The sequence below is a fragment of the Rhinatrema bivittatum genome, chromosome 16, assembly GCF_901001135.1.
Source record: "Rhinatrema bivittatum chromosome 16, aRhiBiv1.1, whole genome shotgun sequence".
In the NCBI taxonomy this organism is placed as follows: domain Eukaryota; kingdom Metazoa; phylum Chordata; class Amphibia; order Gymnophiona; family Rhinatrematidae; genus Rhinatrema; species Rhinatrema bivittatum.
In genome coordinates this window covers 73,156,674-73,174,673 of record NC_042630.1, presented here as the reverse complement: position 1 = coordinate 73,174,673, position 18,000 = coordinate 73,156,674, and the positions used below count along the sequence as shown (strand labels likewise).

General features: G+C 44.1%; 1 protein-coding gene across 3 annotated transcripts in view; it reads left to right on the top strand.

The window, feature by feature from the left end:
- Nucleotides 1-5,998: 5,998 nt before the first annotated feature.
- Nucleotides 5,999-18,000, top strand: part of LOC115077830 (dnaJ homolog subfamily C member 3-like) — a 228,538-nt gene continuing 216,536 nt past the window's right edge. For 2 of the 3 annotated variants that reach the window (XM_029580121.1, XM_029580120.1), the window contains exon 1: nucleotides 6,025-6,253. In XM_029580121.1, coding sequence (XP_029435981.1) covers nucleotides 6,121-6,253 — 133 coding nt within the window. In that variant the 5' untranslated portion in view covers nucleotides 6,025-6,120. The other variant, XM_029580122.1, reaches the window with a different exon arrangement.

Genomic DNA, 18,000 nt, shown 5'->3' with positions numbered 1-18,000 from the left:
GAGCCTATCCTGTGGCGACCCGTAAAGAAGAGACCCAGAGGTGAGAGAGAGGCTGAGTGTGTATGTGAGCGTGTATGAGATGAGTTGAGAGATTGTGTGTGAGAGTGAGTTGAGAGACTGTGTGTGGGAGTGAAGATCTGAATGTTTGCAGAGGAAGCATGTGAAAGCCTCTATGTGTGAGAGTCAGACAGCATGTGCCAGTGAGAGACTGTGTGTATGAATGATTATATGAGAGAGTGCATGTGAGAGTGAGAGCCTGTGTGTGTGTGTGTGAAAGAGAGAGAGAGAAAGCATGTGAGAATGAGAACTGTGTGTTTGAGGGAAGAAGACAGATGGAGAGAAAAGAAATAGAAAAAAAGACAATATAAAAGGAATTGGCAAAAAAATAAGAAAGGGAAGGTGGAAAAAAAAAGCCTGTGACCAACCGATTAGAAAATTAAGATCAGACAGCAAATGTAAAAAAAAAATTACTTTTTACTGATTGACACATGCCCCACCCCTGCCCCACCCCCACCCCGCCCTGCCGAGCCATGGAAAAATGGTCTTGCTTGAAGCCGGTCCCTGTTGCAAAAAAGGTTGGGGACCACTGCTCTAAGGGATCAGGTACTCACTCCTCGAGGGCCTGCTCTCCCTGTCTCAGAGCTTCTCCTATTCTACCTGGGACTCTGTATGTTTCTCATTGTGTACTCATAACTCTCAGTCTCTTTCCACTACAGCACAGCCAAGCAGAGGATCTGCTGTTCCAGCGTCCTGTAATATACTCACCCAGCCGGGCTCAACATCTACTACTCACTACTGCCACCTGTGGTGGTTTCCAAAACTGTTTAAATAAAGATTCAATCTGTGTTTGTGTGTCCATAGTCTAGCCCAGTGATGGCTAACCTATGACACGCGTGTCAGAGGTGACACGCCGAGCCGTTTTTGCTGACACGCGTAGTGTTTCGGGACTATCGAATTTTTTTTTTTTTAATTGGCTGCGCCGAGCCTTTTTTTTTTTTTTATCGGCTGCACCAACCCTTTAAAATTAGTTTTTTTTAGTATCCCCCCAATGCCCCCGGGCGCATGCGGCGCAGCGACAGGCCCACGTCACCAAAGCCCAAAGAAAAAGATCGCGTTTAAACGCGCTGATGCTCCTCCTCCTTCCTGTGCGGCCCCGGAAGTAAACGTTGCTGGAGCCGCGTGGGCAGGAAGGAGAGAAGCATCAGCGCGTGCAGAAGAGGAGCATCGCTTGCGCTTACGGGCCGCTGCGAATCCCAAGTCGCAGCGGCCCGAGAAGAGGAAGAAGCCCGGTAGCAGGGCCGCTGCAGAGCCCATCCTGCGACGACCCGCGAAGAGGAGGCCGAGAGGTGAGAGAGAGGCTGAGGGTCTGTAGAGGGTGGGTGGGTGTGTGTGTGTGCGCGCGTGTATGAGATGAGTTGAGAGATTGTGTGTGAGGACCTGAATGTTTGCAGAGACTGCATGTGCTTGAGTAAGACAGCATGTGGGAGTGAGAGAGAGCCTGTGTGTGTGAGTCAGACAGCATGTGCCAGTGAGAGACTGTGTGTATGAATGATTGTATGAGAGAGAGCATGTGCCAGTGAGAGCCTGTGTGTATGAATGATTGTATGAGAGAGAGCATGTGCATTGAGAGCCTGTGTGTATGAATGATTGTATGAGAGAGAGCATGTGCCAGTGAGAGCCTGTGTGTATGAATGATTGTATGAGAGAGAGCATGTGCCAGTGAGAGCCTGTGTGTATGAATGATTGTATGAGAGAGAGAGTGTGTGCCAGTGAGAGCCTGTGTGTATGAATGATTGTATGAGAGAGAGCGTGTGCCAGTGAGAGCCTGTGTGTATGAATGATTGTATGAGAGAGAGCGAGTGCCAGTGAGAGCCTGTGTGTATGAATGATTGTATGAGAGAGAGCGTGTGCCAGTGAGAGCCTGTGTGTATGAATGATTGTATGAGAGAGAGCATGTGCATTGAGAGCCTGTGTGTATGAATGATTGTATGAGAAAGAGTGTGTGCCAGTGAGAGCCTGTGTGTATGAATGATTGTATGAGAGAGAGCGTGTGCCAGTGAGAGCCTGTGTGTATGAATGATTGTATGAGAGAGAGCGTGTGCCAGTGAGAGCCTGTGTGTATGAATGATTGTATGAGAGAGAGCGTGTGCCAGTGAGAGCCTGTGTGTATGAATGATTGTATGAGAGAGAGCGTGTGCCAGTGAGAGCCTGTGTGTATGAATGATTGTATGAGAGAGAGAGCATGTGCCAGTGAGAGCCTGTGTGTATGAATGATTGTATGAGAGTCAGCATGTGCCAGTGAGAGCCTGTGTGTATGAATGATTGTATGAGAGAGAGCATGTGCCAGTGAGAGCCTGTGTGTATGAATGATTGTATGAGAGACAGCATGTGACAGTGAGAGCCTGTGTGTGAGAGAGAGAAATGCATGTGAGAATGAGAACCTGACTGTGTGTTTGAGGGAAGAAGATGAAGAGAAAAGAAACAGAAAAAAAGACAATATAAAAGGAATTGGCCAAAAAAAAAAAAAAAGAAAGGGAAGGTGGAAAAAAAAAGCCTGTGACCAACCAATTAGAAAACAAAGATCAGACAGCAAAGGTAATAAAAAAATTCTTTTTAGTGATTGGCACATGTAATCTTTGGGAATGTGCAAGAATAGCAACATCCCCAGTAGTCATGTGGCAGCAGTGACAGTGGCAGCAGAGGAATGAGAGAGGTTCTGAGGTTGCTGGCAAAAGAGAGGGGGGTCTGCCTTCAGTGTGTGCATGTGTATGAATGGGACTCTGCCTGGGGGTGTATGTGTGTGAATGCATGGGTGCCTGCCTGGGGTCTGTGTGTGTGAGAATGAATTGGTGCCTGCCTGGAGGATGGAGCGGGAGTGGTGTGAAAATGACTGGGAGCCTGCCTGGGTGTGTGTGTATGTGAGGGAGCCAGTGAGTGTGAGAGCATGAGTGTGTATGAGAAAATCCAGGGGAGTAAGAGTTTGGGTGGAGGGGGAGAGAGTGTTTTAATTGAAGATTTAGCCGATGAAATTCAGCAACAAAAAAGTCACTAAGCAGGTAAGGTAAAGAATTATTTGTTTTTGCTTTATTAATAAATACAGTACATATTAAAATTATAACTGTTATTAATTAGAGCTACAAATATCACAATTATGGATTTTTCTAGAAGTGACACACCACCCGAGTTATGCTCGGTTTTTTTATGAATTTTGACACACTGAGCTCAAAAGGTTGGCCATCACTGGTCTAGCCTGACACCGTGGTCCCTCACGGGACTGCCCCCCGTGGGCGTGGTCAGCTGCCACAGTGTCCAAGGATCCACCCAACCACCAATAACCATATCATTAAAAAGCCAGTAGTTCCATGGGATATTAATCTAGTCCTCGAAGCATTAATGAATCCTCCATTTGAACCCATGTCCTCCTCTTTGTTGAAGTTCCTAACCTGGAAAGTTCTTTTCTTGGTAGCCATCACTTCAGTGAGAAGAATAAGTGAGCTACAAGCACAAGTAGTCAACTTCCCATATCTACAGTTTCACCACGATAAGATCTTACTATGAATACACCCTTCTTTTCTACCAAAGGTGGTATCCGCCTTTCATTTAAATGAAACAATCTCCTTACCAGTTTTTTGCCCAAATCCACATTCTGACGACCGACAAAAGCTTCTTCATACCTTGGACTGTATGAGAGCTTTAGCCTATTACAAAAACAGAACTGATCTAATCCAGCATTCCTCTCAATTGTTTATTTCTTTCAACCTGAACAACCCGGGACAACCAGTTTCTAAAAGGACACTTTCTAATTGGCTTACAGCTTGCATACAATACTGCTACTCTAAGAAGTCAATACCTCTTACCACTCCGCTTAAAGCTCACCAAATCAGGACAACTGCCGTTTCCATAGCGCATATCCAGGGAGTGCCTATCCAAGACATTTGCAGGGCAGCAACCTGATCTTCCATTCACACCTTTACTTCGCACTATTGCCTTGATCAACAATCTGCATTGGATTCCTCATTGGGATCCGCAATTCTTCAAACTGTTTCAAAGCCTTTGATGGCTGTCCACTTTCCATAGGTTGCAAAAAAAAAAAAAAAAAAAGTCTTCAATATCATCTCTGTAACCTATGAGCTTGGGACTCCCACAATGCATGGCTAAATGCCCTGCTTATTGACATAAAAAAGCAAGTTTGCTTCCCATAAACGGTGTTTTCCGTAGATAGCAGGGAATTTAGCTATGCATTCCCTCCCGTCTCCCTGGACAGCCATCCTTCATCTCAACACCTACACTAGCACTTAGCTTGGAAAACCAACTGAGGAGAAGCTCAAGAAGCGCGGGAAGCCAAGGTCATGCGAACTTCAAAGCTCTTTGAGCTGAGAGTAAGCTCCGCCTCATGACATCACGGATGATGTCACCCACAATGCATGGCTAAATTCCCTGCTATCTACGGAAAACACCGTTTACGGTAAGCAAACTTGCTTATAATGAATTGCTGAACGCATCTCTACATTTATTTACATCTAATAGGACTTTAAGATCGGTCAATAAAGGGCTTTTGCAGATTCCTTCCATTCAGGGCGCACATTTGAGTGAAGTTAGGGACAGGTCTGTTATGGTGCCTGGAGCTAAGCTTTGGAACACCATGTCAGTAGACCTGAGAATGGAACCAAACACCAAGCTTTTCAAAAAAGGATTAAAAACCTGGTTATCTGGCATTGCATTTGTGGTCACAAATAAAAGACAGCAGTGGTTTTTCAATGCAGATCGAATGTCATTGGAACATTGATCTAGTTTTTTTTTTAATGATTTTGTGAACTTATTTAGCTTTTATGTATAAATAGATTTATGTATTTTGTAAATTTGATTTTATTGTAAACCGCCAATGTTGTATTTCAGATTGATGGTATATAAATAAACTAATAATAATAATAGTTAAGCTCTGAAATTCATTGCCAGAGGATGTGGTTACAGCAGTTAGTGTAACTGGGTTTAAAAAAGGTTTGGATAAGTTCCTAGAGAAAAAAATCCATAAACTGCTATTTATTAATAAGCAATAACGGCTTGAGATTTATTTAATGTTTGGGTATTTGCCAGGTATTTGTGGCTTGGATGGGCCACTACTGAAACAGGATACTGGGCTTGATGGATCCTTGGTCTGACCCAGTATGGCATATTTTATGTTCTTATAGAATACGCCAACTCAGTCACACGAATAGAACACAGACACACCCTCACCAAATCAGAAATAAGGGATCACAAATTAGAAATAGAAATATGCAGATAAAATTGAATTGTTCTTTGTTCTGCTATTCTCTCCAGTTCCTCCACGTCATGCCTTTTCTGTTCCCTGCAAATGAGAGGGTGGGGGACAAGAGAGAAGGGTCTAGATTAGGGAGGGTTCTTTACGCTGTGCTGTGTCTACTCCAGGCTCACAACCACTCTCATCCAGTCCCTTCATGTTGCCCGGAAGGGAAGGGGAGGGGCGGGGCTGGAGTAGGAGAGGGCTGATCTCCGCTGCCTGAGATTTTTGGCATTGACCAATAGAGACATCAGGACACAGCTTTGTGAGTTTCTTCCTATAGGTAAAAGCAGTCTTCTTGATGACGCCCCCTTGGGCTTGATACCCGTGGCAGCCTCCTCCCCTCCCCAGTCCCGGCTCTGGGCTAATGAGATAGCTATGTTTAGGATGTTTTAGTTTTTTATCTGAGCATTTATTAAATGTTTTCTGTCTTAATCGGTAATATTGTGCAACACCTTGACTGGCTTTGTCCAGGGAGGCGGTATATAAAAAAATATTAAACACGCAACCAAATAAATAACGGTGCTGGAATTCGCATGCGCACTAGTTTGTTTTCGGAGACAGCCTAAGCGTTGTAGAAATGTTCATTTCTTATTCTAGCCTAGGCTAAAAGAAAATGATACCTGTGGGGGTGGGGCTAAAAAGGAATGTGCATGATTTCCTGTTAGTCCTGACGTAACGAGATCGAGGCTGCGAGGACCGCTGAGTCCACACCGGAAGTGAGTGTCGTACCGCCGCTTAAGAAACACGGGATCCGCCCCCAATTGTAGGGAGACTTGGTATTGGTGGGTCATTCCGGGGTTCCGTGGGGTGCTGGCAGCATGTGGCGGTGGGAGCAGTCGGGGCTGCAGCTTGTGCCAGAGTCCGACGAGATGGCTAGGCTGAGGCGTGGGGCCGGCGGTCTCCTACCATGGCTTTCTCTGCTCTGTGTTATCCTCGACCTGCATCTGGATGGTGAGGCACTCATTCTCTGTCTTTCTAACGCGATTATAAGCATTTTATACAGATTAGAAACGCATGTTTCTGTATTCTATGCAGTTCTTGTACTCCTGGAGAAGATTGGAGGGTACCAGTTAAACAGAATGTTACAGGGCTTTGGAGATCTGATAGAACATATTTTCTAATTCTTCTAGTGTCCAGCCACCGGAGGCCTGTTTGGTTTCACTGGCGAACTCATTTAAATGCTGCTGAGATTTTCAAACGTCTTGTGCTTATATATGCGTGTATGGCTAATGGAGTCTGTGGGTGACCTGACCAGTAAGGTGTGAATGTGTATGCCCCACTGAGAGGCAAACGCAATAAAGTGTGCCCAGGATAATGATCAGTTGAATGTGCATTTTGGATGTGTTTAGTTTAATCCCTAATGCAATAAATAAGGGATCAGCGCGTCCAAAACATGAGTCCAAACAAAGATGAGGCTAATAGCCCTTATCACGTGTAAATGCCATATAGCTAAGGCTATTAACTACTACCCTCGATGCAAAAAATCACCATGCACCCATAATACTTTTTAACCCATCAAATTTAATGCCTACCCTGGAGCTGGAGTAAAGTATTGTTTTGTAGCAACTAGTCAAATGGATGCAGAACCAGTGAGTTGTGCACCACTACCTGGAGATGGAGCAAAACTGACATCTCAGTATATATATATATATATAGCAGTGACAGCAGCCTGCCATTTTGGGCCGATACAGTAAAGTGCGCTCCGGAGCGCACTGTTTAACCCACCATTGGATGTGCGTTTTCCCTTACCCCCTCTTCAGTAAGAGGTCAAAACGCACGCCCAATCCCCCGAACCTAATAGTGCCCGCAACATGCAAATGCATGTTGCGGGCACTATTAGGTATTCCCGCGCGATTCAGAAAACAAAATGTGCAGCCAAGCCTACCCAAAGGTGCTAATTTCTTCGGGCACCGGGGAAGTGCACAGAAAAGCAGTAAAAACTGCTTTTCTGTGCACCTTCTGACTTAATATCATGGCGATATTAAGTTGGAGGTCCCGAAACTTTCCAAAAGTAAAAATAAAATAAAATTTGAAGTCGGCCCGTGGCTGTCAGGTCGAAAACCGGATGCTCAATTTTGCTGGCGTCCGGTTTCTGAGCCCGTGGCTGTCAGCGGGCTCGAGAACAGATGCCGGCAAAATTGAGCATCGGCTCTCAAACCTGCTGACAGCCGCAGCTCCTTTTACCTGGTTTTACCGCCAGGCCTAATTAGCATACTGAATCGTGCTTTCAGGAGAATGGCCTGTGCGCGCGCCGGGAGAGTGGGCGTTTGCCCGCTCTCCCGTGGACTTTACTGAATCGGCCCGATTATTTGCAGTCTCCAGTAGAGATGTGCATTTGTATTTGCCAAATTGGAAAATTTCAACGAAATTGTCCAATTCAGTATGTTTTGGGGAGTCCGAAAAACGATCGGGATTATCCTGTTTTTTCGCAAAAATCTTTTTTTGGGTTAGTGTATTGAGTGAAGAAGAATTTTCTTCGATTAGTCTTAAATGTGCTATTTGCTAATTTCATGGAGTGCCCACTAGGCCTTCTATTATCAGTGTAAATAACAGATTCACATCTACTTGTTCAAGACCTCTCATGATTTAAAAAACTTCTATCATATCCCCCCTCAGCCGTCTCTTCTCCAAGCTGAACAGCCCTAACCTCTTTAGCCATGGGGGAGCCGTTCCATCCCCTTTATCATTTTGGTCGCCTTTCTCTGTACCTTCTCCAATGCAACTCTATCTTTTTAGAAATGCGGTGACCTGAACTGTACCCAACACTCAAGGTGCAGTCTCACCATGGAGCAATTCAGAGTTCAATGATATTTTCTGTTTTATACACCATTCCCTTCCTAATAATTCCTAAAATTGTTTGCTTTTTTGACTGCTGCAGCACACTGAGCCAACGATTTCAATGTAATATCCACTATGATGTGTAGATCTTTTTCCTGGGTTATAGGTTCCATATTAGAAACTAACATTGTGTAACTTCTGTCTGAGTTCTCTATATGCAACACCTTGCACTTGTCCACATTAAATTTCATCTGTCATTTAGATGCCCAAGGTCCTCCTGCAATTTATCACAAACCACTTGTGATTTAATTACTCTGAATAATTTTGTATCATCTGCAAATTTGATAACCTCACTCATTTTGTTCCAGATCATTTATAAATATATTGGTAAGCACAGGTCCAAGTACATATCCCTGAGGCACTCCACTGTTCACCCTTTTCCACTGAGAAAATTGACTATTTTAATCCTATCCTATCTGTTTCCTGGCTTTTGAGCAGTTTGTAATCCACGAAAAGACATTGCCTCCTATCCCATGACTTTTTTTATTTTTCTTAGAAGCTTCTCTTGAGAGACATTGTCAAACGCCTTCTGAAAATCCTATTACACTAAATCTACTGGTTCACCTTTATCCACGTTTATGAACCCCTTTAAAAAAATGAAGCAGATTTGTGAGGCAAGACTTCCCTTCTTGGTGTTTGGGTAATTGCCAGGTTCTTGTGGCCTGGTTTTGGCCTCTGTTGGAAACAGGATGCTGGGCTTGATGGACCCTTGGTCTGACCCAGCATGGCAATTTCTTATGTTCTTAAATCCATGTTGACTGTGTTCCATTAAACCATGTCTTTCTGTATGCTATGTGATTTTTATCTTTTAGAATAGTTTCCACTATTTTTCCTGGCACTGAAGTTGGGGTCACTGGTCTATAGTTTCCCGGATTCCCCTGGAGCCCATTTTTAAATATTGGGATTACATTGGCAACCTTCCAGTCTTCAGGTACAGTGGATGATTTTAATGATAAGTTACAAATTTTAACTAATAGATCTGAAATTTCATATTTAAGTTCCTTCAGAACACTGGGATGTATACCATCCGGTCCAGGTGATTTGCTTCTCTTTGGTTTGTTAATCTGGATTACCTCACCCTTGAAAACCATCTCCAGAACTGGTATCTCCCCAATATCCTCATTAGTAAACATGGAAGCAAAGAATTCATTTAGTCTTTCTGCAATGACCTTATCTTCCCTAAGAGCACCTTTAACCCCTTGGTCATCTAATGGTCCAACCGACTCCCTCACAGGTTTCTTGCTTCTGATATATTTTAAAAAGTTTTTATTATGAGGTTTTGTTTCTTGTGCCAATCTCATTTCAAATTCTTTCTTTGTCTGTCTTTATCAATGTTTTACACTTAACTTGACAATGCTTATGCTTTTTCCTATTTTCTTCATATGGATTCTTCCAATTTTTGAAGGATTTTTTTTGGCTAAAATAGCCTTTTCAGCTCACCTTTTAACTGTCTTGGTAATCGTTTTGCCTGCCTTCCACCTTTTCTTAATGTGTGGCATGCATCTGAACTGCGCGTTTAGGATTGTTTAAAAATACAGTGTCCATGCCTGTTGAACACTTTCAACCTTTGCAGCTGCCCCTTTCACTTTTTTTCTTAACTATTTTCCTCATTTTCTCAGTTTCCCTTTTGAAAATTTAGTGTTAGAGTTGTAGATTTACTAATTGTCCCCCTTCTAGTTATTAGTTCAGATTTGATAATTATGATCACTGTTGCCACTAAGAATTAAAACTAAAATAGCTCCCTCTCTCATTGGTTCTTGAACTATTTGCTCCATGAAGCAGTCGTTTATTCCATCCAGGAACTTTCTCTAGCATGTTACATTTACCCAGTCAGTATTGGGGTAATTGAAATCTCCCATTATTATTGCACTGCCAAATCCGTTAGCTTCCCTGATTTTCTCTTAGCATTACATCTACTGTCTGACCATTTTGTCTAGGTGGACAGTAGTATACTCCTATCACTATACTCTTACCCAACACACATGGGATTTCTACCCATATAGATTCCACTGAGCATTTAGTTTCTTGTATGATCTTTATCCTGTTGGACTCTAAACTCTCCCGGTCATAAAGTGCCACACCCCCACCAAGTTGATCCTCACTATCATTGTGATGTAATTTGTACCTTGATACAGCACTGTCCTATTGGTTATCCTCCTTCATTAGGTCTCTGAGATGCCAATTATGTCAATCTCATCATTTACTGCTATACACTCTAACTCTCCCATTTTACTTCTTAGGCTTCTGGCATTGGCATACAAAAATTTCAGCATGTTTTTGTTTGTATTGATAGGGATAATTTGGAAATCTTTAGCTCAGATGATTTTTTTTTTTTTTTTTTTACATATAGGCACATGGACTACGTTTTGCTTTTATTGGAACCTCTCCGTTGGTATGCCCTAACTCTCCTGTTTCATTAGTATCCTTCAAGGATACATTTCTCCGAACCATGCACTGCTGAGTGACTGTCTGCTTTCCCCCTTGTTCTAGTTTAAAAGCTGCTCTATATCCTTTTCAAAAGTTAGTGCCAGCAGCCTGGTTCCACTCTGGTTAAGATGGAGCCCATCCTTTCGGGAAAAGTCTCTCCCTTCCCCAAAAGTTTCCTCAGTTCCTTATAAAATTGAATCAGTCTTCCCTGCACTATCGTGTTTCATCCAGGCATTGAGACTCCAGACCTCTGCCTTCCTCTGTGGGCCTGAACATGGAATTGGAAGCATTTCAGGGAATGCCACCCTGGAGGTTTTGGATTTCAGCTTTCTACCTAAAATCCTAAATTTGCTTTCCAGAACCTCTCTCCCACATTTTCGTACATCATTGGTGCCCACATGTACCAAGACAGCCAGCTCCTCCCCAGCACTGTCTATAATCTAGGTGACGTGTGAGGTCCACTGTCTTGGCACCAGGCAGGCAAGTTACCAGGTGGTCCTTATGTCCACCAGCCACCCAGCTATTTACATTTCTAATAATCAAATCACCAACTATGATAGCCAACTTAACCCTTCCCTCCTGGGCACTGAGTTGTCCTCAGTGCGAGAGGACAACACATCACTTGGAGAGCAGGTCCTTGCTACAGGATCACTTTCTCCTGCACCAGGCTGATGTTCTCCAACTGGGAGACCTTTCTGATCCAAGGCAGCACTGGGGCTGCCAGACTGGATTTGAAACTTGGCTACTATATCCCTGGGGGGTCTCATCAATGTACCTCTGTCTGCCTCAGCTCCTCCAAGTCTGCCATTCTGGCCTCCAGAGATTGGACTCGTTCCTGGAGAACCAGAAGCTCTTTGCACCAGGTGCATCCATCAATCTTTCACCTGTGGGGATAAAAAAAATCATACTTTTCTAGCATGTAGCAGATGGACTCAGGTCCAATGGGGTATAGTCTACTCCTGATAGCAGTTGGAGACGGGTCAGATTTCAATCTGACATCAGTCCTAGTACATCAGCACCCCTGCAGGAAGTGCAGCTCTTCAGTATTTTCCGTCTCCATAGCAGTTAGGGACTACCTGCACGCTCTCACAGCATTAGAACAAATTTACTGGAGAAAACCGTAAATAAGAAGAAATCTTACCTCTACAGACGAGCCCCGCTCTCCTGCGGTGACACTTTTGGGTCCCTCCCCCAGTTGAGAATTCCCAAGGTGATTTCTGCGATCCCTCGGAGGTAAGCCTCGGTCCGGCGGCTGACCCTCGGCGGGGACCTAGCCCCTGATTTCGGGTGCGGCTGAGAAGCAGCAGATGCAACCTCGAGCGCAGCGGTTAAGGTATTTGCCCTCTTCTCCCCCCCCCCGCAGCCGGAGACTGCCTGGAACGAAACTGGGAAGCGCTGAGACAAGATATTTTATTTATTTATTTTTAAATCTTTTCTATACCGTCATTAAGATGGGTACTGTCACAACGGTTTACAGTAAGGCACATAAGTAGTGATACTAAAATATGTCAGCTTACACAGGTGCCATAAGGTTCGGTAACATAGTTTGTAATCAGTATTAATTGTTAAATATGATAAATCATGTCCAGGTCTCTCTCTATCAGTTTTGAGTACAACACTAGCTTTATAATTGTAACTTATCCTTTAGTGATGAACTATCAATTAAAAACTACACACTTAGTGATTACTGCAGTGTGTGTGGGTGTTCAATAGTTCGTACCTTGCACTTCCCTGGGTTCTATTCTCCCTTCTGTTTTTGAAAAGCTTGTTTAAACAGCCAGGTTTTTAAATTTTTTCTAAAGGTTTTGCTGTCTCTTTGTAATCTTAATCCAAGGGCATGGAGTTCCATAGTATGGGTCCTGCCAATGATAGCGCCCTTTCTCTTACTTGTGTTAGTCTTGCTGTTTTAACTGATGGAATAGTTAGGAGTGCTTTGTTGGCTGATCTTAGGTTTCTGTTAGGAATGTGACGTGAAGGGCTGTGTTCAGCCAGTCTGCTTTTTCATTATGTATTAATTTATGTATGGTGCATAGTATTTTGTACTGTATTCTTTGTTCAATGGGAAGCTAGTGTAATTGAGCCAGTGTTTTGGTGATGTGGTCTCTCTTATTTTTGCTGGTCAAAATTCTTGCAGCTGTGTTTTGCAAAATTTGTAGTGGTCGTACTGAGGTGTATGGTAGACCCAGTAGAAGGGAGTTACAATAATCAGTGCTTGCAAATATCAATGCTTGTAGTACTGATCGAAATTTGGCGGTTGTTAGAAGTGGTTTAAGTCTTTTGAGAACCATGAGTTTGGCGTATCCCTCCGTTACTTTTAAAGATATGTTTAAGCTTAGTTCTGTCAGTTATTACTCCTAGGTTCCGGACTTTCTCTGCTAATATTATTTGTTGGTTGTTATTGAGTGTGATTGGGCTCTGTTTGATCTCCATATTTTTTTGTTCTAAATGTAGGAATTCTGTCTTCTCTATATTAATTACTAACTCCATATGGTTTAGTAGCTGTTTGATATCTAGATACATGCTAGCTATGTGTTAATGTTTTCTCAATTGTGTCGTCAATGGGTAATATTTAATTGAATATCATCAGCGTATATATAGTGTGTGATGCCAGACCAGCTAGCAGGTGGCATAATGGTAACAGGTATATGTTGAAAAGTGTAGCAGATAGGGCGGATCCCTGTGGTACTCCTGTTTGAAGGTTTATTTTTTCTGACATTGCATCTTTGATTTGTACTTGGAAATATGTTACTTAGATATAATCTAAACCAGTGGTCCCCAACCTTTTTTGAACTAGGGACCGGCTTCAAGCAAGACCATTTTTCCATGGCCCGGCGGGGCTTTGGTCATATGGGGGCGGGGTTATGGAGGGGGTTGGATTTTAGTGCACACCTATCATTTAATTATGACATTTATAATGTGAATGTGACTCAACTCACCATAGGTTCTCACATGCATGGTACGCTGACCCATGATCGTCACGGGGCTAGATGTAAAAGTACAGTTTGTATCCACGGGAACCCCCCTGACCCACAATAATGGATGTAAAGCAGAATTATGACATTCCCCATACAACTCGCCCTACAAAAAAGATGTTCTGGTGACATCTCAGTAACAGCAACTCAAACTCCTTCTACTTCCAGGCTCAATAGCCCTACTTATGAAAAGACAGCAGTTTACCACCAATGCATGTCCTCTTGAGAAAACACAACAAATAAGACCGATACAAACGCTTACATGCTAGCAAAATCTCTCATCTCGGTAACAGACACAGAACCGACCTAACATATTCCCAGGATCTGTAGTAATGCACATAAACTAATCCGCACACACTTACACCTGTATTATGGAATACACTCAAATAGGAGCAACCCTATCTATGAAAAGGCAACACTACAAATATTAAATCAGGTCCTAAAAACCAATACACCTCTTATTAGGAAAACAGAACTAGCCAAGCAGCTATAGATCTCCACAAAGAAATAACTGTATAACTATACTAATAAGCAGAATAAATGTTTCACAATAACTATGAACAGAATAACATCCAACAATTAAAAACTCATAAACTATTAAACATTCTCCAAACACCAATAAAATATTTCAAAAAAGCAGACATCACACAATTAAAATGGCAGTCAATCAAGAAAAATAAACTTAAAAAGCTACCTTTACTTACCCCCTCCAGCAGCTCTCCTACTCCCCTTCCCTGCAGGCCGTGGCACACACCAGAAGCAGCAGTAGAAGCTAAGCTCTATACTTATGGTCCTCTTCCTTAGTGCCCATGTCTCTCACACACACACCATACCAGTCATGCCCCCATGACCAGTTTCTGTCTCTCACACAGCAATCATCTCCCAAATAGTCTTTGGCACACACACACCAGTCACATTCCTGAACATTTTCTCTCATGCCATACACACACACACAGGCTTCCCACTCCCGTGTTCTACTTACATATATGGGCTTCTCACTCTCATAATCTCTCTCACACACACACACACAGTCTCTCACTCCCATGTTCTCTTTCAGATATACAGGCTTCTTATTCCCATAATCACTTTCTCTCTGTTACACACACACCAGTCTCTCTCATTTCCATGCTCACTCTCCACGTGCACAGGCTTCTCATTCCCTGAATCACATTCGCTCACATTCACACACACCGTCACCTTACCAAGCAGTCTCTCTCTCTCATGCATGCACACTCACCCAGGTTTCTCACTCCCATGCTTTTTTTCACCCCACAACACCAGGCTTCTTATGCCCATGCTTTCCCACATACCCAGACTTCTCACTTCCATGCTTTTTTTCTCTCTCTCTCTCTCTCTCTCTCTCTCTCTCTCTCTCTCTCTCTCTCTCTCTCTCTCTCTCACCTCACTCACACACACACCCACACACCACACACACACACACACACACACACACACCACACAACACCACACACACACACACCACACACACACACACACCCACACCACACCACCACACACACCACACCACACACACACACACACACACAAAAATCAGTCACCTCCCTGAGCAATCACTTTCATTGTCTCTCACATACATACACACATCAGCACACTGACCAGTCAATCACACACAGGCTGGCTGGCTGCTTCTCTCTCTTTCTCTCACCCACTTCCTCTCCCCTCCCCCGGAGCACAAATGGGAGCTACAGCAGCCCCCGCAGGCCAAGAAAGAAGAATCCCATCGGCTGCGTGAGGCTCAAGCTGCTGACTCCTTTCTCGATTACCGGCTGCTTCAATTGCTCGGGGACCGATGCTGCAGCCGCCGCTGCTACTTTATCACGCGGCACGGCTCTTTCTCCTTCCCGCGCACCGCGTATCACTTCCTGTTCCAGGTCACGGGAGGGGGGCAGACGCGGGAAGAAGAAAAAGGCCCAGCCGCGGGAGCCACTGCTTTTTCTAGCACCGCTGCCGTTCCCACTGGGCTTGAACATGCTGACAGCCCGGCGGCAACGGCAGCGGGAGAGACTGGGAGCGCGCGACACACCTGCCGGTGCTTGGCGGCGCCGCGGACCGGCAAAAAACTCGCACGGCCCGGTCCCGGTCCGCGGACCGGTGGTTGGGGACCCCTGATCTAAACCATTTGATAGTTTTGTTACTTAATCCTATTTCTTCCAGTCTATTTAAAAGTATGTTGTGATTTACAGTATCAAAGGCCGCTGACAGGTCTAGCATCACTAGAATGTAATGTTTACCAATATCGAACCCCCTCATGATGTTATCTGTCAGCGCAAACAGTAGTGTCTCTGTGCTATAGTGTTTTCTAAAGCCATGTTGTGAATGATACAAGATGTTATTGCTATCTAGGTGTTCTGCTAGTTGCTTTTGTATAGGCTTTTTCTATTAATTTTGCAGTTAAGGGTAGGTTTGATACTGGTCTGTAGTTGCTCAGGTTAAGTGGGTTGCTGTTTTTCTTTAAAATCGGTTTTTCGATTGCTCCTTTTAGTGTGTCTGGCATGGATCCTTCCTCTAAGGATAGATTAACAATCTTTGCCAATGTCGGGTAATCAGTGTTGGCTACTTTTTTTTTTTATGTCTACGGTTGTTATTGTGTCATATGCATGTGGGGCAGGATTTAGTTTTGGGGTTTTTTTAGTATAGATTCGATTTCCAGTTCTGATACCTCATTGAATGTCGACCATTGCTTAACATCTATATATATATATTTTTTTTTTTTTTCATTTTCATTTCTTGTTTCATTGTATTTGGAATTTTTATTTTTAGGTTCTTAATTTTGTCATTGAAAAATGTAGCTATTTCATTGCATCTATTTCCTGGAAGGTTTTGTGGAGATTCAGATTTGTCATTAGTGAAATTTCTTACTATGGTAAATAGTGTTCTTGGGTTGTTTTGCATATTTCTCTATTTTAGAGCTATAGAACTGTTTTTTTATTGAGAATTACTTGTTTATAGTAGGTTAGGTGCTTTCGGTTGTTTTATTTTTTCTCCATTCTTTTTCGTTTTCCTTAGATTTCTCTTGACTTCCTTTATCTTTTCATTATACCACAGGTTTGTTTGTTTGTTTGGGATCCCTGATATTAATACATTTGATTGGGTTTATCTCCTTAGCTAGATTTCTGGTTGTTTGCATCCATGCTGTGGTCACAGAGCAGCAGTTGGTGTAGTCTAATTTTGTTAGTTTTTCTTCTAACTTGTCTTTCAGGGTTTCTAAGTTATAAGGTGGGTGGTATTTAAATCTAATGGGTTCTTTTTTTTCTTGTGTTTGGGGTTCAATGTATTTAATCGAGGATTGTATGAAGAAGTGATCTGACCAGGGGATGGGTGTGTAGACTGTTTTAATGTGCTCTAAGTGACTGTGGTTAATGAATGATATATCGAGAGAGTGTCTTGCTCTGAGTGGGCTTGTCAGTAATTAGAATGAATCCTAGTGCCGTCATAATATCCAGTAGTGTTTGGCAGGTGTTGGATAGGGGCTTTGTGTCTATGTGAAGGTTGAAATTGTCTAGCACAATGGTGGGTTTTGCAGTATTTAAATGTAGAAATCTTCTTTAAAGACTCCGGTCTCCGAAGCTCGAGGAGTCGCACAGGTCGCCGGCCGGGACCAGTGCCACCAGGTTGATCCGCCCTAGCAGGGCTAGACCCCGGTTAGATCCAAGGGTCCTCCCATGTGGAGACCCTCTGAGGTGGTCGCCATATTGTCCGCGTGGTCGCCATCGCCATTTTGACCCTGTTTGCCGCCCTGTCCTCCGTCTCGATCTGTGCGCACAAGGGCGAGCCGTGCACACAATGTCACACGCTCAACATACGTGCGCAGTACCCGCTTACTGTGCTGGGCGCATAACTGCGACTTGTGCACACACCAGTGCGCACGTCCTGAGCGCACATCCAATCCACGCGCACATATCTGACGCACCAGAGCGCATAACAGATTTTACGTGCCACCGGAAAAGGAGCTCAAGGCTCAGGGCCTCTGCCCATAACAGATTTTAGGCGCCACCGGAAAAGGAGCTCAAGGCTCAGGGCCTCTGCCCAGCATGCCACATTTAGAGCCGCACAACACGAAGAGGCCAATGCCCTGTATATCCAGTGCGAGGAGGCCCTGGGGAATCCAGCCCAGGGTCAGCCCCAGCCCGGACTATGTTCTAGCTCCTCAATAAGTACCCCGGTCCTAGCGAACCCCAGCGGGACCCCCTCTCAAACGGGACTCCCCCAGGGACGCAGCGCCTCCTAGCTTGGACACAGCATCTATCTCCTGGGTGGAATTCTTCAAAGGCCTGCACACCTTCGTTCACATGCGGACGGAGCCCGCGATAACACGGCCACAGCTCCACCAGAGGACCTTTATGCCCCGGGCCCCTCTAGGCAAAGAGAAGTGAATTCACTGCCCAGAAGCCCCACCTACGGGGACATGGACAACTCGGAGGAGGAATCAGAGCCCCTGGA